The sequence below is a fragment of the Salvelinus namaycush genome, chromosome 36 (assembly GCF_016432855.1).
Source record: "Salvelinus namaycush isolate Seneca chromosome 36, SaNama_1.0, whole genome shotgun sequence".
NCBI classification, from domain to species: domain Eukaryota; kingdom Metazoa; phylum Chordata; class Actinopteri; order Salmoniformes; family Salmonidae; genus Salvelinus; species Salvelinus namaycush.
Window position 1 is genome coordinate 19,025,975 of NC_052342.1, and position 26,782 is coordinate 19,052,756.

General features: G+C 44.4%; 1 protein-coding gene across 1 annotated transcript; it reads right to left on the reverse strand.

The window, feature by feature from the left end:
• Window positions 1-216: 216 nt before the first annotated feature.
• LOC120030388 (solute carrier family 12 member 6-like) lies at window positions 217-26,769 on the reverse strand. The gene is made up of 27 exons (XM_038975777.1): window positions 26,588-26,769; window positions 24,949-24,991; window positions 24,124-24,351; window positions 17,295-17,389; window positions 17,052-17,180; window positions 16,370-16,516; window positions 15,788-15,842; window positions 14,156-14,286; window positions 13,685-13,926; window positions 13,212-13,330; window positions 12,727-12,906; window positions 12,492-12,656; window positions 12,118-12,216; window positions 11,692-11,749; window positions 11,269-11,443; window positions 11,055-11,173; window positions 10,845-10,943; window positions 9,911-10,030; window positions 9,402-9,506; window positions 8,544-8,712; window positions 8,083-8,293; window positions 7,688-7,857; window positions 7,448-7,579; window positions 7,071-7,178; window positions 3,959-4,230; window positions 3,629-3,762; window positions 217-3,385 (listed from the first exon to the last, which is right to left on the reverse strand). Exons 3-27 carry the CDS (start codon window positions 24,341-24,343, stop codon window positions 3,294-3,296), a joined length of 3,546 nt encoding a protein of 1,181 aa, XP_038831705.1. The 5' UTR covers window positions 24,344-24,351; window positions 24,949-24,991; window positions 26,588-26,769; the 3' UTR covers window positions 217-3,293.
• Between the last annotated feature and the right edge of the window lie 13 nt (window positions 26,770-26,782).

Genomic DNA, 26,782 nt, shown 5'->3' on the forward strand with positions numbered 1-26,782 from the left:
TGACATCATTTCCACAGAGCGACGTGAGCACGTTGACGTTGCGCGAGATAATGTTTCAAATATGCAAATGAGCCAAGTTTAGTGTGTATTTTTTGTTAACTACATTTGATCAATTATGATATTGAGAATTATATTTGTAATTTGAACATGTTCTACTATATCCATGTCAGAATAGACACAGAACATGACAAGTGATGATATCTTTATTTCAAAATTGGTTTTATTCCCATTTTCTCAAGCAACATTTTTTTATTGTTTTATATTCATGTAATTTAAAAAAAAAAAAACGTGGGATTTCTCTAAGTTTTTATGTACAAACAAAAACAAATGGTGGAGGAAAAACAATTGAACACAAAGAATCCATCCCTGTACAATAAAGTCAATACATTGAGAAGATCGAAGACAAGCATTGTGGAATAAAATACCGCCAGCTGGTGTCCCAAATGGCACCCTAATTCCCAACATAGTGCACTACGAAGGAAGTAGCCATTTGGGAAATAAACGGGCAGTTAGCACAGCAGAAGCTGACGGAACAGCACAGGCATGTACTAATAGGTAGGTAGCGAGGGGGAGGATAACTCGTAAGATATTTTATTTTTTTAAATCACCTTTTTCCTTATTTGGTGTAAGCATACAGCTCACCCACATACAGCATACATAATCATTCTCACACACACAAGCGCGCACGCAAACTTCCAATCCCTCCCTTTCACTGACAGTGCAATGTAAAAACAATGTTTAAAACAGCATGCAGGGTAATGGTCTCTTTACAACGGTGGTCCAGTGTGCAACAATAACCCCCCCCCACCACCTAATATGGCTACCTACAACACTGTTACTCATTCACAATACTTCAATCCATTCCTTACATACTTAAAACCTTCCACACCTCTCTCACTCAAGTGTTTCACCTACCAGGCAGGGCAGGCCTAAAATAATTTGGTTTCAATTGGTTTCAATTGACTACTGTTGTGTTTAAAGTGAATCACCCCCTTGATATTGACTTGGTAGGCCTTGATTTTGACTTGGTAGGCCTTGATTTGGGGACCCGCCTTGAGAAAACACATCTAGGGAATAGACATCATCATCATAATTTTCACCTAAACTAGGAGCCTTTGCTGTCAACACATGTACCTTTATGCAGTCCAAGTCCTGAACTACAAATGTCTTACTCACACCGCTCTCTACTCAAGGACAGCCTGGTCCCAGATCTGTCTATGCTTTAACTAACTCCTATGGCTGTATAGTTAGAGGAGTTGGCTATAGCAAATGGGTCATTTTCACAAAACTGTCCGCCAAAATGTTGTAATTTTTCACAAAATATCCTCTTGAAATCAATGAGATTAGGATATGTACTTATCTATTTCATAATTGTTTTTTGATCAGATATTATGCATTTTACCAACAGTTTCACAAAATTCTCATTACCGTAACAGTTTTAAAAGTAAAAAAAAAAGTCATAAACAAATCAATATTTAGATTATTATATATACATATATATATATATATATATATATTATTATTATTTTTTATTTTATTTTTTATTTATAAATGTCTTCCCTAATGAAAAGGCCCGAGTTAAACATAACACTGAAAATAGAATTATACAATTATTATAAAATACAAAATCTTACTTTTCCCCCCTATTTGAGCTCTTCAGCCATTTCAGTAATGAGAAGGCCAAGTGGGGTAAAGGGGGGGTTTGAGAATAAGAACCTTATTCTGAAGGCATACAAGCTAATAAATTAACTTGTGCTCATATAAGGACTACTCCTCTAGATTATGCATCATGGGTGAATAAAACTTTATTAAAAATGTTTTACAGGAACTTGAATAAGTAATGAAACGTCCACAGACACTGTTTGTACTTAATAAATATTATACTTTAATGTAAACTCCAACTAGTATACCATTTCTATGATTTATGGACAAACTACAGCAACATATTTGGTGTTTTATTCAAATAGGTTAAATTTTTGTAAAGATTATTTTTTTAATAGACCAGAGAATTTAATCCAGACGCATTTCGGTAATGAGAATTTGGGATGAAAATGTAACATTTATTTCAAATAAAACACTTTCCCCAAAACTAGACATCTTATTCTTCAGAATGATAGTTGATTTTTGAAGATGCATCATGGTTTTGTAACTCAATTTGGTACAGACATTTTAAAACTGGTTTAATGATAATGACCCAAATACAGATCAGAGACCAGCAGGCTATTATAACTTATCACAAAACCTGGGTACTATTTAAAATGTTTCTTCTTGAGCGTCTGTCTGCTTTAGTTTGCCTGGTTGGAGACACCAATACCAAACGTTGGGTTTGCATGTTTTGGCACTATTCTGTTGGTTCCATCAAGCATAGCTCAAGTATTTAAAATTATTTCAAATAGTATATGAACCCAAGTCCATCAAGTCCATTCTCTGTCTAGCTCTAGCCTACAAAATGTACATACATACAACGTACACATTTTCTCACACTCGTACCACACAATCCACTCATCATCAGGTCTGCGTTCCAATAATCCATACTACGTAGAATGCACGGCTTCACTCTAGCATGTTAGACAAGTGGATTTTGGAATTTTGGAAAACGAGCGCCTGTTGTCGTTTACTATAACTAACCCCTGAGTCACTCAGTGGAACACTCACTGTTTCAGGGTGTTCTAGATTCTATATGGTCTGTCTGTCTACTAGATTATGACTATCATCCATTGGTCCACACACGCTCATACTACACACTGTAAGTCCAAAATCGCACCCTATTCCCTATTTAGTGCAAAAGTAGTGCACTATGGGGAACATGGTGCCATTTGGGACATAAACACTGGTTCCTGATCCCACTGCTGTATATTATTGTGCATTATGTGGGGGGCCAGGAGTTTTTCCTGACCATGTGACCTGATCAGGAGGAAAACTCAGGGCCCTAGTTATCAGCTATAACCAGGAGTTTTCCTGGTCTGGTCACGTGGGCTGGTCCTTTTTGTATTATATGTTGAGATGAAAATCTCTCATACACTTAGACACACATTATGAGAACTCTCGCTCAATGTTCACTTGATGAATCGTGTTGGCTTTTTGTAGCTTGTCTTTAGTGGAATGGGGAAGCCTAGGAATAATGACTGACAGCGGAGAGATGGGAGGGGTTTATCCAAGCTGCAGCCAATGACAGTCCATCTTTGCGCTGTCTGACAGAGGGGCCACACCCCCAGGGCTCCTTAGCCCCACCTCCCTTAGCATTCTCTTCCACGTGATTGGCTGCTCTGACATAGCTGGTTTGTGTGAGCAAATCAGGAGTAGATGGTGATGACTTCACTTCCTCCACCCCTGACCAATAGGACGCGTTCCAATCCCTCAGTTAGAACTTCCAGAAATTCCATATCTGACCATCGGTTAAGGACTGGTCCACTGTTTGGAAATGTTTTCTCAATAACAATAAAAAGCATCATACTGTAACTACTACAACTACGTCTACTATAGCTATGACAGAACACACAGCTATTGGTTCATTTTCAATTCACTCAATTAAGGAGATGAAAAATAAATCGATTGAAATGGAATTGAGTCCAACCCTGGTACACAGGAAGAGAAGCACAGTAAACAGGAAGTAGGAAGTGAAGGATACAGTTTTCGTCTCCGGCTGGGTTCCGTGGCGGTCCCGGCATGTTGAGCAGGACCAGCCGAGCATCATGGGATTTGTTGACGATGACCTCGTTGAGCTTGACGGCCGTGTGCATCCGCCGCACGTTGGAGTGGTCCCTGGGAGAGAGACATCATTAATAACAACAATCATCAACATTCATCCGTTTGTGTGTGTCTCCATTCAAGTGTGTGTGTCCATGCGTGCGTGTGTGTCCGTGCGTGTGTGTGTCCGTGCGTGTGTGTTGTGTGTGTGTCCGTGCGTGTGTGTGTGCGCGTGTGTCCATGCATGTGTGTGTGCGTGTGTGTGACTTACGGCCTGATACTGAGCATATCTCTGAAGCCCTCTGGCGTACTACAGCCGGAGTGTGTAGCTCTGTACTGCAGGGCCTTCTCCTTAGTCCAGGTCATGTGGACTCGTCTGTTCTCCGAGGCTGACATCCCTCCATCCCTTTCCCTTCCTCCGGCTGCTCCTCCTCCCTTTTCGGCATTTCCTGTGGGGCCTCCACCCCCGTCGGTGTCTTCATCGTCGTCAGAACCAATGCTGGTTAGCCGAAGCATGGAGTTACGATCCTTTACCAACTGGGCCTGGGGGAGAGAATGTGTAACACACGTTTAGAAATCCTACCTCTCTCCCCCTCCCTCAGAGAAATACACCTACAAAAGACACTCAGTCACTGAGTACAGGGTAGGGCTGGGCAATATATCCAATTGATTTGAATTTTTTTTGGAACATGAATGGTCAGGCACCACATACCGCTAGCAGGATTTTAACCCCATACCGCTAGCAGGATTTTAACCCCATACCGCTAGCAGGATTTTAACCCCATACCGCTAGCAGGATTTTAACCCCATACCGCTAGCAGGATTTTAACCCCATACCGCTAGCAGGATTTTAACCCCATACCGCTAGCAGGATTTTAACCCCATACCGCTAGCAGGATTTTAACCCCATACCGCTAGCAGGATTTTAACCCCATACCGCTAGCAGGATTTTAACCACATACCGCTAGCAGGATTTTAACCCCATACCGCTAGCAGGATTTTAACCCCATACCGCTAGCAGGATTTTAACCCCATACCGCTAGCAGGATTTTAACCCCATACCGCTAGCAGGATTTTAACCCCATACCGCTAGCAGGATTTTAACCCCATACCGCTAGCAGGATTTTAACCCCATACCGCTAGCAGGATTTTAACCCCATACCGCTAGCAGGATTTTAACCCCATACCGCTAGCAGGATTTTAACCCCATACCGCTAGCAGGATTTTAACCCCATACCGCTAGCAGGATTTTAACCCCATACCGCTAGCAGGATTTTAACCCCATACCGCTAGCAGGATTTTAACCCCATACCGCTAGCAGGATTTTAACCCCATACCGCTAGCAGGATTTTAACCCCATACCGCTAGCAGGATTTTAACCCCATACCGCTAGCAGGATTTTAACCCCATACCGCTAGCAGGATTTTAACCCCATACCGCTAGCAGGATTTTAACCACATACCGCTAGCAGGATTTTAACCACATACCGCTAGCAGGATTTTAACCCCATACCGCTAGCAGGATTTTAACCCCATACCGCTAGCAGGATTTTAACCCCATACCGCTAGCAGGATTTTAACCCCATACCGCTAGCAGGATTTTAACCCCATACCGCTAGCAGGATTTTAACCCCATACCGCTAGCAGGATTTTAACCCCATACCGCTAGCAGGATTTTAACCCCATACCGCTAGCAGGATTTTAACCCCATACCGCTAGCAGGATTTTAACCCCATACCGCTAGCAGGATTTTAACCCCATACCGCTAGCAGGATTTTAACCCCATACCGCTAGCAGGATTTTAACCCCATACCGCTAGCAGGATTTTAACCCCATACCGCTAGCAGGATTTTAACCCCATACCGCTAGCAGGATTTTAACCACATACCGCTAGCAGGATTTTAACCCCATACCGCTAGCAGGATTTTAACCCCATACCGCTAGCAGGATTTTAACCACATACCGCTAGCTGTCTAGTCTGTGTTTTAGAAATGTCCACAGACTGTTATGTGCTAGCTGTCTAGTCTGTGTTTTAGAATTATGACCATAAAAAAAAAAAAAAATTATATAAGGAATTGGCAACTTGTCCTCATTCTGAAAAATAAGCATCTTATCCAGGTAGGCTACTTGACTGAAATATCTAAACAAAGTGACCAGGCCATGTTGTCCAAACAGTTAGACAGACTGGAGGGTGTATTCATAACAGTTAGAGACAGACTGGAGGGTGTATTCATAACAGTTAGAGACAGACAGGAGGGTGTATTCATAACAGTTAGACAGACTGGAGGGTGTATTCATAACAGTTAGAGACAGACTGGAGGGTGTATTCATAACAGTTAGAGACAGACTGGAGGGTGTATTCATAACAGTTAGAGACAGACTGGAGGGTGTATTCATAACAGTTAGAGACAGACTGGAGGGTGTATTCATAACAGTTAGACTGTTCTACCTTGTTAGCAAGCAAATAGATCCAAGTTGACTAGACTTTAAATATAAAGATCAGCTGGTTACTCACTAGCAATGGTTTTGTGCTTGAGAGATGAGACCGGTGTTCATTTTCTAGAATGCTTGATACCATTAGTGGAAGTGCATTGTGCATGGTTGAATTTGTAAGAAAATTGGCATTTTCATATACAGATTTAAAAGCCACATCAGTAATTATTGCAAAAAAGCAGGTTAAACTATTTTGATAAAATAATTAAATTATGAATGGGTCTTATGGTTGTGGAAGGCTTTTATTTAGCCTAGGTATAATTTTATAAACCCAAAATTCATTAGATTATTCCTGACTGTCTGAAATTCTGTGTATTGACCTTTAATTGTGAAACAAAGGCTATTTAGAGAAACCGAAAAAAATATTGAGATAAATATTGTGAATCAGCCATAAGTTTGAACAAATTTTAGATACGATTTTTTGGCCATATCGCCCAGCCCTATTATATGGTCATATTCATTAGGGCACACCGTAGCAAAACATTTTGGAACGGAAAACAAAAACGGGTGTTTCTTATTAGACAAGTTCAGGTCATCCCCTCCCTGTTTCAGTCCATTTTCTCCCGTTTGGTGCCTAATGAATACGACCCTGATACACACTCTCCAACACAGGACAGCTTACGTCTAGCGACATTAGCAATATGTAGGCTGCAGGATAGGGTAAGGCGTTACTTCTAAAGTGGACTACGTAGTCTACGAGACAGTTGGGAGTCAATTACTACTGAGCAGACAGCAAACTTACTTCATCTATACTCCAGCGAACTCGCTAAGGAAAACAACAATAGACAGATGAGGTGAAGATGAACACACGCACGCACACACTCTTTTTCTCTCTCATTCTCGCACGGAAACAGAACTATGAAACAAACACACTTGTTGCGGCCTCCGCACCTCTTTCTCTCGGTCAGACTTGGACAGCCTCATCTGTCTGAGCATCTGAGACCTCTGCTCCATCATAAGAGTCCTCTCATAGGTGTAGGCTGAGATGTCACTGTTATGCTAGGAGAGGAGATAGAGAGGAGGGAGGAGATAGGAGGAGATGGAGATAGCAGAGGGGGTAGAGAATAGGGGGGTACAGAGGAGAGGGGAGAGGACGACAGTTTCTCATGGGTCAAATGAACAAAGCCTAACAGATAGCTATTAGCTAGCGATCAATATTGGAATCAAAAAATATTTCTTGATCATCAGTACGCTACACCATTTTTACATTAACTTTTGAGTAAAGTGCGTGGGCCTCAAATTATTATTGGGTCTATGCAGAAACCCACCATCTCCACCACTTCAACATCAGCCTCTATGCGGAGGTGGTAGAGGAACGTAGCCAGGTCCTTCTTCATCTGAATAGAGTTATCCTCCATCTGAGCCACCGTGAAGATACGCATCGCACACTTACGCCACACCTGGGGACGGAAACACGACAACAACGGCAGTTACATACACGTGTACACAACCTTTCTCTCTACGAGAAGATGATATGACTAAATTATATGACAAAATATTTCTCTGACCTTGTGTTGCCTCAGCAGGAAGGGCAGTAGCATGAGCATGCCCCCGTCGTGGACGATCCACCACACGTCAATGTATCCCTCCGCGCACGGCTCGCTGTTGCCGGGGAACAGAGAGATGTTCTTGGGCACAAGTAGGGCCAGGTGGGCCGCTGTCGTCACACGCACCGTGTCTGGAGGAAACACGCACACAGAGAGAGGGGGCGCTGTTTATTCAAACCACAACATCTCAAAGTTAGATGGCAGGTAGTCAAATTCAAAGGGCCAGTTGCAATGTTTGACAAACAGATGGCAGTAATGGTACCATTCAATGAATCCCTCTTGCTTTCATCCCTCTCTCTTTCGCCTCGTGGCTTTTGCCTTGAAGCCTGATGAGAAAGCGCACATGCACACCTCACCTCTCCTGTACTCACTGATAAAGGTCTTCCAGGACTGTGGATCCTCACTCTGCCTCCAGGCCAGGGGCCAGCCCATAACCACAGTGTTGTGCCTCATCCCTCCTAACCCACTGGACTGGATCATGTGACTGATGCCCTCCCTGGCCTTGTTAGCCACAATACACTGACAGAACCCTTTCACCTTCTCCTTGTCCATCTGGTGCTTCAGAGTCTACAGGAGGGGGGGGGTGAATAAAGAGGGAGAGAGAGAGAGAGGGGAAATAGTGAGAGGGAATGGAGAGAGAGTTGTTATAACACAATACACCTACAGATCCATCAGGTGAGTCTGAAGGAGAAAGCCAAAATTAGAAGCCTGAAAGAGGGGAGAAGAGGGGCGGAAGTCAGAAGAGGTATATAAAAAAAAAAAACATTTCTAGAGAAATGCACCACGAGTGCTAGACAGAGAGAAAAGAGAGACCAACCTGTTCTGCAGCCAGTGCCTCTCCGTAGCTATGGAGGTAGTTTCCAGTGATGACGGTCCCTACGATGGTCAGACCTTTACCTGCCTTCAGCTGAGATGCAAAGGTTAGCAGGCGGGGAGACTTGACATATGCATCCTCATCTAACTTCAATAGAACTAAGAGCTGGGGTCTGGAGGGGAGAGAGAGAGAGAAAGAGAGAGAGATTGTAAAGGTGTGAGATTGGGTGTATATATATGGGTGGTTGTGCATGAGTCGCTGTTAACGGTATACTGCTATACTTTACCTCCAGTTCTTGGTGTGTGTATAGACGGCTGTGTGTGTGTGTGTGTGTGTGTGGTTGTGTCTACTATACCTCCAGTTCTTGGTGTGTGTATAGACGGCTGTGTGTGTGTGTGGTTGTGTCTACTATACCTCCAGTTCTTGGTGTGTGTATAGATGGCCGTGTGTGTGTGTGTGTGGTTGTGTCTACTATACCTCCAGTTCTTGGTGTGTGTATAGATGGCCGTGTGTGTGTGTGTGTGTGTGGTTGTGTCTACTATACCTCCAGTTCTTGGTGTGTGTATAGATGGCCGTGTGTGTGTGTGTGTGTGTGTGTGTGGTTGTGTCTACTATACCTCCAGTTCTTGGTGTGTGTATAGATGGCCGTGTGTGTGTGTGGTTGTGTCTACTATACCTCCAGTTCTTGGTGTGTGTATAGACGGCCGTGTGTGTGTGTGTGTGGTTGTGTCTACTATACCTCCAGTTCTTGGTGTGTGTATAGACGGCCGTGTGTGTGTGTGGTTGTGTCTACTATACCTCCAGTTCTTGGTGTGTGTATAGACGGCCGTGTGTGTGTGTGTGTGGTTGTGTCTACTATACCTCCAGTTCTTGGTGTGTGGTGGTCCCTCTTCCAACCTCAAGAGGGCGTAGCGAGCAGCGCTGAGGGACAGACCCCGGATACCATCGCCCCACTCCTTCTCTGCCCTGGAACACACACACGAAGACAACTCAGAGATTCCTACACACACACACACGAAGACATGTCAGAGATTCCTGCACATACGAAGACAACTCAGAGATTCCTACACACACACATGAAGACATGTCAGAGATTCCTGCACATACGAAGACAACTCAGAGATTCCTACACACACACATAAAGACAACTCAGAGATTCCTACACACACACATAAAGACAACTCAGAGATTCATACACACCCACACGTTATCTAAATATATTCATCTTCCTTTTGAATTGTGAATGTAACACCTCCACAAAATATATAATTGGATTTCTGTGACCTCCATTCACACAAGCCCACACACACACCACAAAATCTGAAACACACACAACTGGTTTGTTCCAGGAGGTCCCCATGGAAACCTACCCGTGGTACTCGATGTATTTGTAGATCATGCCAGCAATCACTATAGCAACAATAGCATAGTACCATGACGATATGAACATCAGCGCCAAGCAGATGATCATACCCAAAAATGACAAGGTCCTAGAGAGAGAGCGAGATAAAATAATCAATCATCACGCAGGGCTCAACATTAATGCTTGTCCTCTTGTCCGGGACAAGTAAAAATAACATTATGACAAGTTTATTTTTTATTGTCGGACAAGAAGAATGGACAAGTAAAAAAACAATAATATCATACAATAATCACAATATCAAAAATGACTCTGATCAGAATGGGATCAATTGTAATGTTGTAATATTTTATAGGCTACCAAGGCAGGAGTCTTAAAAGGCCAGGGTTGGATTTTGAGACAGGCTTGAATATGCAGAGAAGCCAATGGACAGAGTGTAGCCTACATTTCTGTCTGATTGTCTATGGCAAAAAGTAACACATTTTATTTTGTAAAGTGGTTCCTTGCATCAAACATTGATGTAAAAACGCTTGTTACAGACCATATAATTTGTGACTAAAAAAAGTGGCTAAAAAAGTTAATGTCAAGCCCTGATCGGACTTGAGAGAAATAGAAAATAATCAATCACACTTGAAAAGTCCTTCTCCATTAATAAAAAGCTGATATGTAAATAGAGTATATGGAATGTGTGTGGACGTGTTTAACTATACTTGTGGGAACCAGAAGTCTCCACAAGAAGAGTAAACAAACAAACATTTGACGAGGTCCCCACAAGGTGAAATGCTATTTCTAGGGTGTTTAGGGTTAAGGTTAGAATTAGTGTCAGGTTTAGGCTTAAGAGCTAGGGCTAGGTTAAGGAAAATAGGATTTTGAATGGGACTGAATTGTATGTCCACACAAGGTTAGCTGTGCAAGACTGTGTGTGTGTGTGTGTGTGTGTGTACCAGTGGTAGTAGGAGAAGCGTGGTCTCCAGTTGGGAGTTCTCAGCAGCGTCTGCAGAGCACAGGCCAGGTTCACAAACAGATAGCACATCAAGAAGAACCTACAGAGAGAGAGAGATGTGGGACTCAGGCTGCACTGGATCAGCATCCATACACTCAGACATACAATCACTCTCTCACACACACTGTCTCTCCAAGAAACACACACTCACATGGAGAGGATGGGTGCAACCAGGTCCAGAGAAGCAATGAGGATTCCCAGCTCAGCTATCAGAGCTGTCAGGAGCAGAGCCCAGGTAGGCTCTCCATTAGCCTTGCCATGACCAAACACCTGGACAGAGAGAACAGAACATCAGAGCGAGAGAGATACAGAGAGAGAGAGAAAGAAGAGCTATATATACTACAACACTTGTTTATCTATCTCACCCTGAGGAAAGGGATGATGTTGTCCTTGGCGATGGCCTGGAGGAGGCGGGGAGCGCCCGTCAGTGATTGGAGGCCAGCGCCGCACGTCGAAAAGAAGGAGCCAATCACAATGACCCAGGGGGAGGGCCAAGACAAGGTGCCCACTACCAGGTTTCCCTTTACAGAGTCTCCAAACCTTTAGAACAACAGACAGGTCAGTTAGTGTGACTTCACTGAGTCTCCAAACCTTCAGAACAATAGACAGGTCAGTTAGTGTGACTTCACTGAGTCTTCAAACAGAAAGACAGGTCAGTTAGTGTGACCACAGAATGTGTCCTAAGAAGGCCAAGACACACACCAATTTCAGTTTACTTCCAAATTGATTCAATTTAAATTAACTCCACCCTGAAACACACACACACAGAGAGACAACAATATACTAACTTGTCTCTGAGCACCACTCCTTCGATGCAGGCTCCAAACAGCACCACACTGCTCAGGTCTGGCCAGGCCACTCAGGTAAATAACCCACTAGTCACATCACACCTGAACCACAACACAACTCTGTCCCAATATCAACCCATTACCACACACTAAGCACCATGCAGGTGTATGTAACTAGAATGATTCTAATTCTATGACAGAGTTTACATGTGACATTTTCAATTAAAAATACAAAAGCTTTGTTGTCCTTGGGTGTCTGAAATTGCCCCCTAAACCTTACACACCGCACTACTTTTGACAAGAGCCCTAGTCAAATGTAGTGCACTATGTAGGGATTAGGGTGTCAATTCGGACGCACACAGAGTTAATATGGAAGATATTCTCAATTCAAAATCCGAAAGCTTTATTGTCCACAGTGAAGGATACAGACAAGGGAGGTAGTGAGGATGGCCATGATGGTTCCTATGGGGATGGAGCGTTGAGCGTCTTTCAGGTCCCCAGACCGGTTAGAACCAGCCATTATACCTGGAGGGGGGAGGAATAGTGAGGAGGGAGAGAGAGAAAGAAAGAGTGAGAGAGACAACAGAGTTGGTGTATGAATCTATGAAAAATAATTTTACAGCTGGATCAGCCTGTGCCAAATCAGTACCCCTCGCCTCTGTTTCCGCAGAGCTGTAAGCACTATGGTGGGAGCTCCACCACTGCACTGCTTCTACCCATTCAGATATACCAACATCAAGAGGTCCAAGGGGATCGGGAGGTACTGGGATCAGGAGAGACGAAAAGAGGAGGAAATATACCTGTGACTGAGGGGAAGAAGATTCCCACCAATAGCGTGAAGGAGGTGGTGATGTCAGCGAAGACATATGGCAGCCGATTGGTGGGTGGGTGGACGGGTCTGGGCGAGGGGAGTGACCCTTTCTCCAGGACGTCCCCTTTACTGAGGTAAACACTCCATATGTTCTCTATGGAGAGAATACTAATTATTAGAGAGAAAGAGAGCGAGAGAGAGAGTGTGAGAGACAGAGAATGTACCTGTGATAACTCCACTGGACAGGCCTGGTATGCCAGGTATCTCAGAGATGTTGCTGAGGTTAAAGTAGTAGTCACAGGAAGCGTTGAGGTCTGGGCCTTCACAGAACTGCAGCCACAGGGCCGTGGTCGCCTCAGAGGAGGGCAGGGAGGGATCAAAGGTTGAGGGCACCGTGCCGTTTCCTAGAAGAATTGGTTGATTAGCTGATATTGGGGACGATAATGAACAAGCGAGTACAGAGGTGGAGAATGAGAAAATCTAACAGTGGTCGAATGGCAAGCAGAACTAACACCTTCAAAGCCTTGATTGGCCAATTAGGTGTGATTGATTAAGGCTTCAGCAAATGACCCGCAAGTGGGATTGTCCCATAGTGAGATGTCAAACAGAATGGACCGAGAGAGAACATGAGGGTTAACATTAAAAATGTTTCTCATTATAATTGACTATGGCATTTTTCCAAATTGAAAGGTAATACTGACGGTTTTACCAGCGAGTGTGAGGTTGGCATCCACAGGTCTGGGTGGTTCTTTGGGCAGGGTGGTCTTGGCACAGGGACTATCATGGAGGATGTGTCCTGACAGGGTACGGTTACCCAGCATACACACCCTGAGGAGGAGGGAGGAGGAGAGGATTAGAGCACGGGATTGGTCAATCACAGAGACGACAGTGAAAAGATTGGTCGATTAGGGCATCAGTCAAGTTTAAGTGTTTGGCAGTAAGAGTGGTGTGAAAGTCTTGAGAATGGGTCAATACGGGTACGTCTCAATGAGAGTGGTTACAACGTTCTCAGGTTTCTCACTGGTGTTTACCAGCAGTGAAAGTGTAAATCAGGCATGCCAATGGAAACACATCAGAATAGTTTCTTGTTTCTTTGTGACTAAAATGCAACCCATAATCAACTCCGATTACACCATGAATCTGTCAATCAAACCGCTCTAAGATCACAACGGAGGAACTCACGGGAAAGTGGGCGGACTGAAGGCGGAGACCAGCGCTCCGGTGTAGATGGACAGGATGGAGATGATGACACAGGCCAGGAAGACGGACGCCAGCTTGTTGACATATTTGACGCCGACAAAGACCAGTAACGCCATGAGGAGGAGGAAGATTGAGCCGTAGACCCTCATGTTGTTCAACATGGCTGCTCCCTCACCGTCCGGACCGCTGGAGACAAAGATGGCCGCCCACGGGGCAATGTACATCTGGGGGTGGGAGGAGAGCGAGAGAGGGTAAGATAACAGACACGCAAAATCAAATGATATATTGGATTGGTGAGGGTGAGTAGATGCTGGAGTTTGTCATGTGAACACTTATACAGATGACATGAACATGACAATAACCATGATAATGAACGTCAGAGTAATTTGATGGCGGTTATAATGAGGATGACAGTGAGGAAGAGGAGCGGGCGACAAAGGCTCTCCCACCCACCAGCAGGATCTCGATGGCTCCCAGGATGTACATGGCCCCGGCGAAAGTGGTGCCCAGGTAGAAGCACAGCCCCACCGCCCCCCCAAACTCTGGCCCCAGAGAACGACTGATCATGAAGTAGGAACCACCCGCTGGAGAGGAGAGAAGAGGGGGAGAGAGAGGGTGGGGGAGGAGAGATTTGGAAGAGAGAGAGAGAGGAGAGGGATGGAGAAGGAGGGGGTGGGAGGGAGAAAGGATGGAGAAGGAGGGGGTGGGAGGGAGAAAGGGTGGAGAAGGAGGAGGTGGGAAGGAGAAGGAGGGGTGGGAGGGAGAAAGGATGGAGAAGGAGGAGGAGAAGGAGGGGGTGGGAGGGAGGGAGGGAAGGATGGAGAAGGTGGGAAGGAGAAGGAGGGGTGGGAGAGAAGTAAAGAGAAGAATGGATGTTAGTATCATTATGGGCATTATGAAAGTGAAAAAGAGGAGACAGAAAGTAGAATAGTACAGTATTATGATAATGAGAGACAACACACTAAGATTGTACCAATAAGCATAGGTCCCAAATGGCACCATATTCCCGATGTAGTGCACTAATTTTGACCAGGCCCATAGATGAGGGAGGATATCAATGGAGGAAATGTAACTTTGCAGATAGAAGCAGGGGTTTTGTCTTGACATAGAATCAGTAAGGGGCTCTAACTACAATGTTGTCAGATGGAATAGTTCAAATCAACTGAAATTGATTTGCTTCATATTCAAATATCACAAGAATATGTTAGAATTGTTCAACGACAACTTTGACATTTGGGATATTTCCGGCGTGAGTGTTGTTTCACTCAGAATTAGAATGATTTTATTATCATTATTATGTGTGTATAATTACTCATTCTATGTCTATGGTTTTACTAGTGGTGAATGGTATTGCTGGGTGAGGACACTATGTCTCAATGTGTACAGTCAGAGAGGGGAGAGGCAGATCAGACATTAGAACAAACAGACAAACCTGACCTGGGTTCAAATATCATTTGAAATCATTTCAAATACTTTATCTTTATCCTGCCTGGCGCAGTGGAAGTGATAGAATAGTTGGAAAACTGCCAAACTCCACCCACCTGGCAGTTCAGGCAGACTAAACCAAAAGCTACAAGTATTTTTAAATACCCAGTTCTGACACATACCGACTTCACTGAGACAGAGTTGCAAAATTCAGATCACCTTTCCAAAATTCCTGAAAACCTGGGAATTCTGGAGAAAGTAACCAGCATTTTTACACCATAACAAACATTAAACATACACTTGGATAACAACAAGACAGATGGATGGAGAGAGGGATGGAGGGATGGAGAGATGAGAGATGGAGAGAGGGATGGAAAAAGGTATGGAGAGAGGGAGAGATGAGAGAGGGAGAGATGGATGGAGGGAGGGATGAGGTATGGCGAGAGGGATGGAGAGAGGTATGGAGGGATGGAGAGAGGTTTGGCGAGAGGAATGGAGAGATAGATGGAGAGATGGAGAGAGGGAGAGATGGATGGAGGAAGGGATGAGGTATGGCGAGAGGGATGGATGGAGAGAGGTATGGCGAGAGGTATGGAGAGAGGGATGGAGGCATGGATGGAGAGAGGGATGGAGAGAGGGATAAATGGATGGAGGGAATACCTGGTACAACTCCATTGGTGGCGATGGCACTCATTGAGATAGCAGTCAGTAAAGTCTGCAGAATGAGAGAGGAGCAGTAGCTGTATCATGCATATATCTATACACATAAAGATACACTCACTAATCACCATCTACAGAACACTGCTCTTAACAGGCCTGTTTCAATTATCTCCTGTTCTCTTAAACACTTTCTGGATAAGTGTCTGCTAAATGACCAAAAAGTAAAAATGTGTGTATATGTGTGTGTATGTCTGCATCTGTCCGTGTGTGTTGCCTCTACTGTGTGTGTGTTGCGTGTGTGTGTGTGTGTTTTTGTTTGCCAGGAGTAGACATGTGTGCTGCAGCTCTGTACCAAAACATGGCAATCTACTAACATAACTTAAGCCCATCTGTTGTAACTGTCATCGTTAATACAGCAAAGGTCAGAGGAAGGTGCGTCTTGTATCCATAAGTGTCCATATATCCATGACCTAGGAAATGTTTGAATCCTTCTCGACTGTAATGTGATTTGTGGATTCAAATAAACAGTGTGTGTGTTTGTGTGTGTGTGTGTGTGTGTGCACACGTGTGTGTTATCCTCACGCAGCAGCAGCATATGAAGACGATGCAGAGAGCCTGCAACACACCGGCAGTTCCCACCACCCAGGTGAGACGCAGGAACAAGATCACCCCGAAGATGTTCTGCAGGCATGGCAGGTACACCCCCATGAACGTACCCATCTGGGGAGACTGGAATAGACACACAGGAGAATAGTGATCATTAGTGCACAACGTAACAAAAATATGTTCTGCAGACAGGGCAGGTACAACCCCATGAACGTACCCATCTGGGGAGACTGGAATAGACACACAGGAGAATAGTGATCATTAGTGCACAACGTAACAAAAATATGTTCTGCAGACAGGGCAGGTACAACCCCATGAACGTACCCATCTGAGACTGGGAGACACAAATGGCATTAGATATGAGGGTCCTGTTCATTAGTAAACACCGTAGCAAAGCATTTTCCAAATAATAAAAACGTCTGATCATATCCATGACGTGCTAGGTGTGATTATATTAGGTCAGACATTTTACATCCCTGGATCTATTCTCTGTATGGTGCTGTAAGTCAGTGCTGTAAGGGTGGAGTCGTCAGTAACAAGGGAGTCAAAAGTACAACCTAAAAGCATCATGGGAATCACAGCGCTTAGATATTACTGCCAGGGGTCAAAGTACTATGCCAGGGCATTCCGGGAGTTAAGGAGTCAGAGTGGCGTGTACCTTGTGGGCCTTTCTCTTCTCTCCTATGCTCTCTGCCTCCTCGTGCTCCCTGGCCCCCTGGGTCAGGTTGGTGTAGTTGGCCAGACGGTTGAGGAGGGAAGATACCTTCGGCCTAGTGTCCATCTCCTCCTGCAGGAGGGGGGGGGGGGGGGGCAAAGAGAGAAAATAGGAAGAGATGAAGTCATGATGAGACAGTCAGAAAACACAGTGCATCAAACACTATTTATTGATTGATGCTCTAACCTCAAAGAGAGCCAAGTTTCGGTCGTAGAAGTCATCATCGTCCACCCCATGACTGTTGTTGATGTAGACATTGGACATTTTGGCATTGCCATCTCCTACTGAGAGAGAGAGAGGGGAGACAGAAGGGAGAGAGAGAGGAAGAAGGAGAGAAAGAGGGAAGACAGAAGGGAGAGCGAGGAAGAAGGAGAGAAAAGTTATACCTCTGTCAGCAGGGCCCTGAATCAGCACTCTCAGTTCCCTCTCCTCTACCACCAGGGAGGACACACAAAAACACGTGACAGTCTCATAGACATGCATAGTTAAATACAGACATGTCTACAAACACACTGCGTCTTGAAAACACACACACACACACACAGGGACGATCCTTGTGACATCCTTGTCTCACGCATTGCTACACATACACACAAACATCTAAACTCAGCAAAAAAAGAAACGTCCCTTTTTCAGGACACAGTCTTTCAAAGATAAAAATCCAAATAACTTCACAGATCTTCATTGTAAAGGGTTCAAACACTGTTTCCAATGCTTGTTCAATGAACCATAAACAATTAATGAACATGCACCTGTGGAACGGTCGTTAAGACACTAACAACTTACAGACGGTAGGCAAATAAGGTCACAGCTATGAAAACTTAGGACACTAAAGATGCTTTTCTACTGACTCTGAAAAACACTAAAAGAAAGATGCTCAGGGTCCCTGCTCATCTACATGAACATGCCTTAGGCATGCTGCAAGGAGGCATGAGGACTGCAGATGTGGCCCAGCGCAATAAATTGCAATGTCCGTACTGTGAGACGCCTAAGAAAGCACCAAGGGAGACAGTACGGACAGCTGAATGTCCTCGCAGTGGCAGCCCACGTGTAACAACACCTGCACAGGATTGGTACATCCAAACATCACACCTGCGGGACAGGTACAGGATGGCAACAACAACTGCCCGAGTTACACCAAGAAAAAAAATCCTTCAATCAGTGTTCAGACTGTCCGCAATAGGCTGAGAGAGGCTGGAGTGAGGGCTTGTAGGCCTCTGGTAAGGTAGGTCCTCACCAGACATCAACGTCGCCTGCGGGCACAAACCCACCATTGCTGGACCAGACAGGACTGGCAAAAAGTACTCTTCACTGACGAGTCGCGGTTTTGTCTCACCAGGGGTGATGGTCGGAATCGCATTTATCGTCGAAGGAATGAGCGTTACACTGAGGCCTGTACTCTGGAGCGGGATCGATTTGGAGGTGGAGGGTCCGTCGCGGTGTGTCACAGCATCATCGGACTGAGCTTGTTGTCATTGCAGGCGATCTCAACGCTGTGCGTTACAGGGAAGACATCCTCCTCCCTCATGTGCTACCCTTCCTGCAGGCTCATCCTGACATGACCCTCCAGCATGACAATGCCACTAGCCATACTGCTCGTTCTGTGCGAGATTTCCTGTAAGACCGGAATGTCAGTGTTCTGCCATGGCCAGCGAAGTGCCCGGATCTCAATCCCATTGAGCACGTCTGGGACCTGTTGGATCAGAGGGTGAGGGCTAGGGCCATATTCCCCAGAAATGTCCAGGAACTTGCAGGTGCCTTAGTGGAAGAGTGGGGTAACATCTCACAGCAAGAACTGGCAAATCTGGTGCAGTCCATGAGGAGGAGATGCACTGCAGTACTTTATGCAGCTGGTGGCCACACCAGATACTGACTGTTACTTTTGACCCCCCTTTTGTTCAGGGACACATTATTCCATTTCTGTTAGTCACATGTCTGTGGAACTTGTTCAGTTTATGTCTCAGTTGTTGAATCTTATGTTCATACAAATATTTACACATGTTAAGTTTGCTGAAAATAAATGCACTTGACGTTTCTTTTTTTGCTGAATTTACAAATACATTTTGGTCAGTTAGCACACGCTCTTATCCAGAGTGTACAAGACATTAGGAAAACTTTCCTAATATTGAGTTGTACCCCCTTTTGCCCTCAGAACATGGGCTCCACAAGGTGTTGAAAACATTCCACAGGAATGCTGTCCCATGTTGACTCCAATGTTTCCCACAGTTGTGTCAAGTTGGCTGGATATCCTTTGGGTGGTGGACCATTCTTGATAAACACGGGAAACTATTGAGCATGAAAAACCCAGCAGCGTTGCAGTTCTTGACACAAACCGGTGCGCCTGGCACCTACTACCATACCCTGTTCAAAGGCACTTAAATATTTTGGCTTGCCCATTCACCTTGAATGGCACACATACACAATCCATGTGTCAAAAGTCAAGGATTAGAAATCCTTCTTAACCTGTCTCCTCCCCCTTCATCTACAGTGAATGAGGTGGATTTAACAAGTGACATCAATAAGGGATCATGGCTTTCACCAGGTCAGTCCGTCATGGAAAGAGCAGGTCTTCCTAATGTTTTGTACAGCCTACGCAGCAAACACAACCGTCACAGGAAACACAACCGCCACAGGAAACACAACCGCCACAGGAAACACAACCTCCCCAGCAATACACAAAGGTAGCCTTATGCGTGTGACCCTGGGAAGGGTCTCTCTCCCTCCCCTCTCCCTCCAGATAGTCCTCACCTGAGGTGTGGGGGTCTCTCTCCCTCCCTCCAGATAGTGCTCACCTGAGGTGTGTACGTGCGTGTGCGCGTGTCTGATGGAGCAGAATCTGATATGAGTTAATGTGTGATGTGAATGAATCCACTCTGTCAAATTCTATTACTGCTTTGTGGGCAAGACCGACTAAAAATAACCATCTCTGCACGCGCTTGACCTTCCTTGAAATAACACAGCTGCCTCACTCTCTCCACTGCTTTTGTCTGTTAGGGCTGCTCAGCCAGTACACTGCATCGTCTCAGCAGTGTGTGTGTGTGTGTGCGCGTCGGTAGATCAGCGTGCGCAAGTCAATTCCTAAATCGATTTGTTGAGTTTCGTTTCTCTTTTCTTTATATAAATAACCAAAGCGTCACCCTCGGTCTATAAAGTGTTCATGAAATGCTTTCTCGCCTGCACACTACCATGGCTCGTAGATACAGGCATTCTCTATCCCAAACAACAGGCATTCTCGCTCCCAAACAGGCATATACACTATATATGCACAAAAGTATGTGGACACCCCTTCAAATTAGTGGATTTGGCTACTTTAGCCACACCCATTACTGACAGGTGTATAAAAAATACAATTCAAGCACACAACTCCATATTAATGTCCATGATCTTGGAAATGAGACAAATGAGACATTTGACGAGCATTTGTCCACATACTTTTGGTCATGTAGTGTATATAGGCAGACAGGGCATGAATGAGCATTTGGAATTGATGGCTTCAAGCATGAATCCACAAGGTTTTACACTGTGTTTCTGGACTTTAGAGATGCATTGAGGAAATACCACTGGCTTATGTGGACATTATATCTGATAAGTACAAAGTCTCTTTTCTCCAAGTTACCTGTGGGAAGCAGCTAAAACGAACCTATCCCACTCAGGGTTAGCATAGAACCAACTACTGTCAACTTCATCCTAGCCATCAACCAGTGGCTGAAATGGCTATGCCAGTGTACCCCAGCCCATGTGTGGTCACTGAACGCAGTACAGGGGAATGGTGATGATGTTCAGATCTCCTCCAGAGAGGAGCATGTTATCAAAAACATGCTCTCTCGCACAGATGACTTTTAGAAATGGTCTGGAAGTGAAAGACACTAAATGCGCAGGCTTGATATGAGTGACATTTCCCATCTGACTGTGGTCATGAAGCTAGCGGCTGTAAAAGAGGTGGCCTTTGCAAAGATTAAACATCGGTTTGCCAATGTACAGGTGAAGTCAGAAGTTTACATACACCTTTGCCAAATACATTTAAACCCAGTTTCACAATTCCTGGCATTTAATCCTAGTAAAAACTGTCTTAGGTCAGTTAGGGTCACCACTTTATTTTAAGAATGTGAAATGTCAGAATAATAGTAGAGAGAATGATTTATTTCAGCTTGTATTTCTTTCATCACATTCCCAGTGGGTCACAAGTTCACATACACTCAATTAGTATTTGGTAGCATTGCCTTTAAACTGTTTAACTTCGGTCAAACATTTCGGGTAGCCTTCCACAAGCTTCCCACAATAATTTGGGTGAATTTTGGCCCATTCCTTCTGACAGAGCTGGTGTAACTGAGTCAGGTTTGTAGGCCTCCTTGCTCACACATGCTTTTTCAGTTCTGCCAACAGATTTTCTATAGGATTGAGGTCAGGGCTTTGTGATGGCCACTCCAATACCTTGACTTTGATGTCCTTAAGCCATTTTGCCACAACTTTGGAAGTATGCTTGGGGTCATTGTCCATTTGGAAGACCCATTTGCGACCAAGCTGTAACTTCCTGACTGATGTCTTGAGATGTTGCTTCAATATATCCACATAATTTTCCTCCCTCATGATGCCATCTATTTTGTGAAGCGCACTAGTCCCTTCTGCAGCAAAGCACCCCCACAACATCATGCTGCCACCCCCGTGCTTCACGGTTGGGATGGTGTTCTTTGGCTTGCAAGCCTCCCCCTTTTTCCTCCTAACATAACGATGGTCATTATGGCCAAACAGTTCTATTTTATCAGACCAGAGGACATTTCTCCAAAAAGTATGATCTTTGTCTCCATGTGCAGTTGCAAACCATAGTCTGGCTTTTTTATGGCGGTTTTGGAGCAGTGGCTTCTTCCTTGTTGAGCGGCCTTTCAGGTTATGTTGATACAGGACTTGTTTTACTGTGGATATAGATACTCTTGTACCTGTTTCCTCCAGCATCTTCACAAGGTCCTTTGCGGTTGTTCTGTTCTTGCACCAAAGTACGTTCATCTCTAGGAGACAGAACGCGTCTCCTTCCTGAGCGGTATGACAGCTGCGTGGTCCCATGGTGTTTATACTTGCGTACTGTTGTTTGTACAGATGAACGTGGTACCTTCAGGCGTTTGGAAATTGCTCCCAAGGATGAACCAGACTTGTGGAGGCCTACACATTTTTTTCTGAGGTCTTGGCTGATTTCTTTTGATTTTCCCATGATGTCAAGCAAAGAGGCACTGAGTTTGAAGGTAGGCCTTGAAGTACATCCACAGGTACACCTCCAATTGACTCAAATTATGTCAATTAGCCTAGGAGAAGCTTCTAAAGCCATGACATCATTTTCTGGAATTTTCCAAGCTGTTTAAAGGCACAGTCAACTTAGTGTATGTAAACTTCTGACCCACTGGAATTGTGATACAGTGAATTATAAAGTGAAATAATCTGTCTGAAAACAATCGTTAATGACTTGTGTCATGCACAAAGTAGATGTCCTAACCGACTTACCAAAACTAAAGTTTGTTAACAAGAAATGTGTGGAGTGGTTGAAAAACGAGTTTTAATGACTCCAACCTAAGAATGTACCTCTCCCACAGAACATTCTGAGGGAAATGAATAACAAAACTTGTCAAGTGTTGAGAAAATGGCTATGCTTAAACACACACACCACATGTGACATTATCTTCCTGAGCTAAACGGTCTGGGTGTTCCGAATGTCCAGTGGATTTACACTGCTACCAGACTGACTCACCTGTCGAACATGCTCAACAGTGACAACCCGACAGTTAGCCAGAGCCTCCCTCCTCCTGGACTAGGAAGGTCCCACTGGCCAATGACACTAAGGGACAACTTCCTGGGCTTCATTAGGAAGGCCAATGGAAAACTGGACTCTCGTGCTGCAGGCTTTGGAGTCTGGTCAGACCTCAAGGAGCTGTACAACCGGACTGGTGCTCAGATGGACACAAACTGACACACAGACCACAGGAGGTTGGTGGCACCTTAATTGAGGAGGACGGGCTCAATTAATGCTTTCAATGTGTTTGATGCCATTCCATTTGCACTGTTCCAGCCACTATTATGAGCCATCCTCCCCTCAGAAGCCTCCACTGACGCGGACTGAGACAGTGACTGCTTGTGATGCAGTTGTGTTGTCGTGGAGGCTTCTGTCACCCATGACAACACTCCTCTGTATTAGACAGATGCAGCTACTGCACCTCTGGACTGGCCTGAGGCTGCTGGGGAAACTTGCTGCTCTGGACTGTGCTGACGTCTTCCATTCCATGTACCAGAATACTGCCAGTGACGAGGACATTCTCACATTTACTTTAAGTTCTACCCACAAAACACAACCTAACACTCTGGTACCCTGCAAACCATGATCCCTTCTGTGTTTTACACCCAGAGTTAAATGTAATGGAGTCTGTTGCACATGTTGTTAATGGTTGCCGTTCATACAGAGACATGTACATTGCAAGACATGACCGCCTTGTCGACCTGGTACCTACTGAGGTGAGAAAGGTGTTCACCACCAGCATTTCAAATGTGTGCGTGCATGTCTGCTTCTTTAGTTCAGCCTGTGCCAGTTCATTTCCTGTTTGATTTGTTGTGTTTCTTTTCTCCTTTCTTGATATAAATAACCAAAGCATCACCAATGAGATAACCTAGCTGAGACTATTTCTGGAGCTAGTAATTGCTTATTAACAGTGAGACTATTATTGTAACATAGAAGCTGATTCTGTCCAGAAGAATGATTGAGAGTACCCTGCCACTAGAGGATGACACCACAAACAGTTGAGCAATTAGGCTAACAGTCCAAAACAGGGTCATGTTCATTAGGACATGCAATGGGACACTTCTTGCAATGGAAAACAAAAATGAGGGCTGCTTATTAGACAAGCCCAGACAGTCCATCGCTGTTTCAGTCTGTTTTTTTAATGTTTGGTGCCTAATGAACACAACCCATTATTAACCGAAAGTTGTCAACTTGCTGCACACACACACACGCGCACACACACACGAAGTGACATGTCACCTTGCTCTGTGCTGGTCCTGTCAGGCGTCTCGTTTTCACCAGTTGTGGTGAGCCCTCCCGACCCCTCGCTTAGCGGTTCACTGCGGTTCACACTCTCCCGCGAGCCAAAACGTACGTGGCCGCGGCCGCTGGACCGGGAACTGATGTCCGGCGAGGTGTCCGACAGTCCCGGAAGGTCCTCGGCCTTGGTGGGCGTCACCGTGAACCGTACCGACGCCATTATTGGGTCTTGGAGGAATGGGGGTCAAGGGTTAGAGGTCAAGGGTCACCAACTACGCTAGCTCGACTAACCAATACTGGGCTAACCCACGCTAGGCTAAATTAGCTAGGCTAACCTATGCTAAGCTAACTTCCAAGTGAGACACCTACTAGACTTGAATCTGCACTTCCCCATTGAATTGGACTGGTTTCAATGGCACATGTGGGATGAATGTCATGAGATGTGTGCCTTTTTTCCATTTGATGAATGTGTAATGGTTTAACATAGAGCCTACACTTTAAAATGGTAAACAAATGAATTAGGTTAAGGAGTAAACTGTGTCTCTAAGAATTTTTATTTTTTTTAACTTCCCCTTCAGCTTTCAATTTAGGTTTTATAAAAAAATAAATTTAGCGTTCCCTTTCCACTTCGATTAATATTATTGCATCTCTTTGCTTGTTCAGAAACTGGATTAGTGCGGTGTGTTCGTACGTGCCCAAATGACCTGACACTGAACTTAATAATACTGGCTATCAATATGTAGGCCTAGTGTCAAATCTGCCTCTGCTCTCGTATTCCCTCCCAAGTAAACATAGGTTTGTTTTTTTCTCTGTGGTTATATGCACCTCAGTGATAGCTTAGATTTCCTCTATGGATGAAAATGAGTGACTAATGATGGATTGATGGGGGGGGAACAGGGAAGGGGTAAGAACCAAGACAAAAGGAGAGAAAAAAGAAGAGCAAAGGAGGATAGCTGCTATTAGAGTTCAATTATGTATGGTAGGTGACAGTATACAAAAGGCATTTGTTTTGATTAATGAGTGATGACATGTCTGTCACTCAGTAACCTAATCTGACAAAGAGCAGAACAGAATCATGTGCTTTCACAAACACCGCTCAGGGGAGCAAACTGCAAAGTTAACCAGGTGAGAACACTGACTGAAAAACAGTCTCCTTGCTCTGACTCAATTATGTGAGGTACAAGTACCTGCCAAAATAAAGGAAACACCAACATAAAGTGTCTTCATAGATATACACATGACCCTAAGCATGATGCGGTGTTAATTCCTTAATTAACTCAGGAACCACACCTGCTTTGTATCCCTCATTTAACTCAACTGTTTCCTTTATTCTGGCAGTTACTTGTAGTTCAGTTGAGTAGTAGCTTTGGTGCGGTTTATAATTTAATTATTATACAAGAGCAGTTCCAACCGGTTGGACCAGCAGCAGCTTGAGCCGAGCCACATGCGGAGGCACCCATGTCTTTGTGCAGTACTATAGCTGTATTGATGGGATGGTTGCTTGTTATCAGTTTCGCAACATTTCGAGTTGTACTACTCGTCTTATACTAGGCATTTTTAGCTAGACGAGGGTGTGGCAAATTGTTTGGGCAATCTTGTCAGTTCGTGGGGTACACATGAACTGAAGCTAGTTAACAGTGCATTAAATAATTTTAGTATCGTAGCTAGTTGCAACCTAGATTGCAATCCCATGAATCTATACAAACGGTGGAGACAAGGACCAGCATCTGTAAAGCCAGTATGCGACTGTTGAATTGAACTGCATCCGTTTAAATTATAATGAACGCTTAGCAACTAGTTGGAGCGTATGTAAAGCGAAATAAGATTGTGTTCGCGGAGCAAGACTCATCAAATGTCCAGATGGAACATACTGATAACGTTACACCTACGTGCACTTGCTTGAAATACCGTATGACGAGCCAGCTAGTATCGGTTATGCTAACATTAGCTGGCTGGCTAACTAGTAACTACCCTTAACCGTTAAGCCAATTATAATTTCTAGCTAGTTCGAACCAGTCAGGGAAAATTGTCATATCAATATATTCCAAACCCGCGATTGAAATACATTTAGAAAAAAAGTATCTGTATTTAAACTACAACTAGCATGGGTAGCTAGCTGTAGCGTTTTTGTTGGCAAAACGATGCGGCATGTCAACAATGTATTAGCATGTCAATCAATGTATGCAGGCAGATGTTCCGTGGGAGTAAACAATCTTTTCTTTCTGGAATTACACAACATAATATGCACGATCATTTGTGTCAACTTTCAAGTCATGGTATCGAAATAAACTAGACTAACACCCTACTACGTTTGTCTTGCTTATCATGACATTTCCCCTCAACTCGTTCAGTACATTAGCTACTTGTCGGTATCAGTCGAATGTCGTCCGTTGAATTTACAGTGGTACAGTAGCTAACGTTAGCTGTTAGCCACGCTGCTAAAGTGTGACAGAACTCCACGTACCTTGCTCAACGGCTAGAAATTGACAGAATTCTGCGGCAACTTCACGGAAATATTTCAAACAATATACATTGCGCGTATATAGTACTCTCGTGTCCCTTGTATCCAGCTGTTGGGCTTGCTAGTGGTTCTCAAAATGAATTGAAACCATAGTAGCTCCATGCATGTACTCGCCTCATCCTTTATTGTCGGCACTTT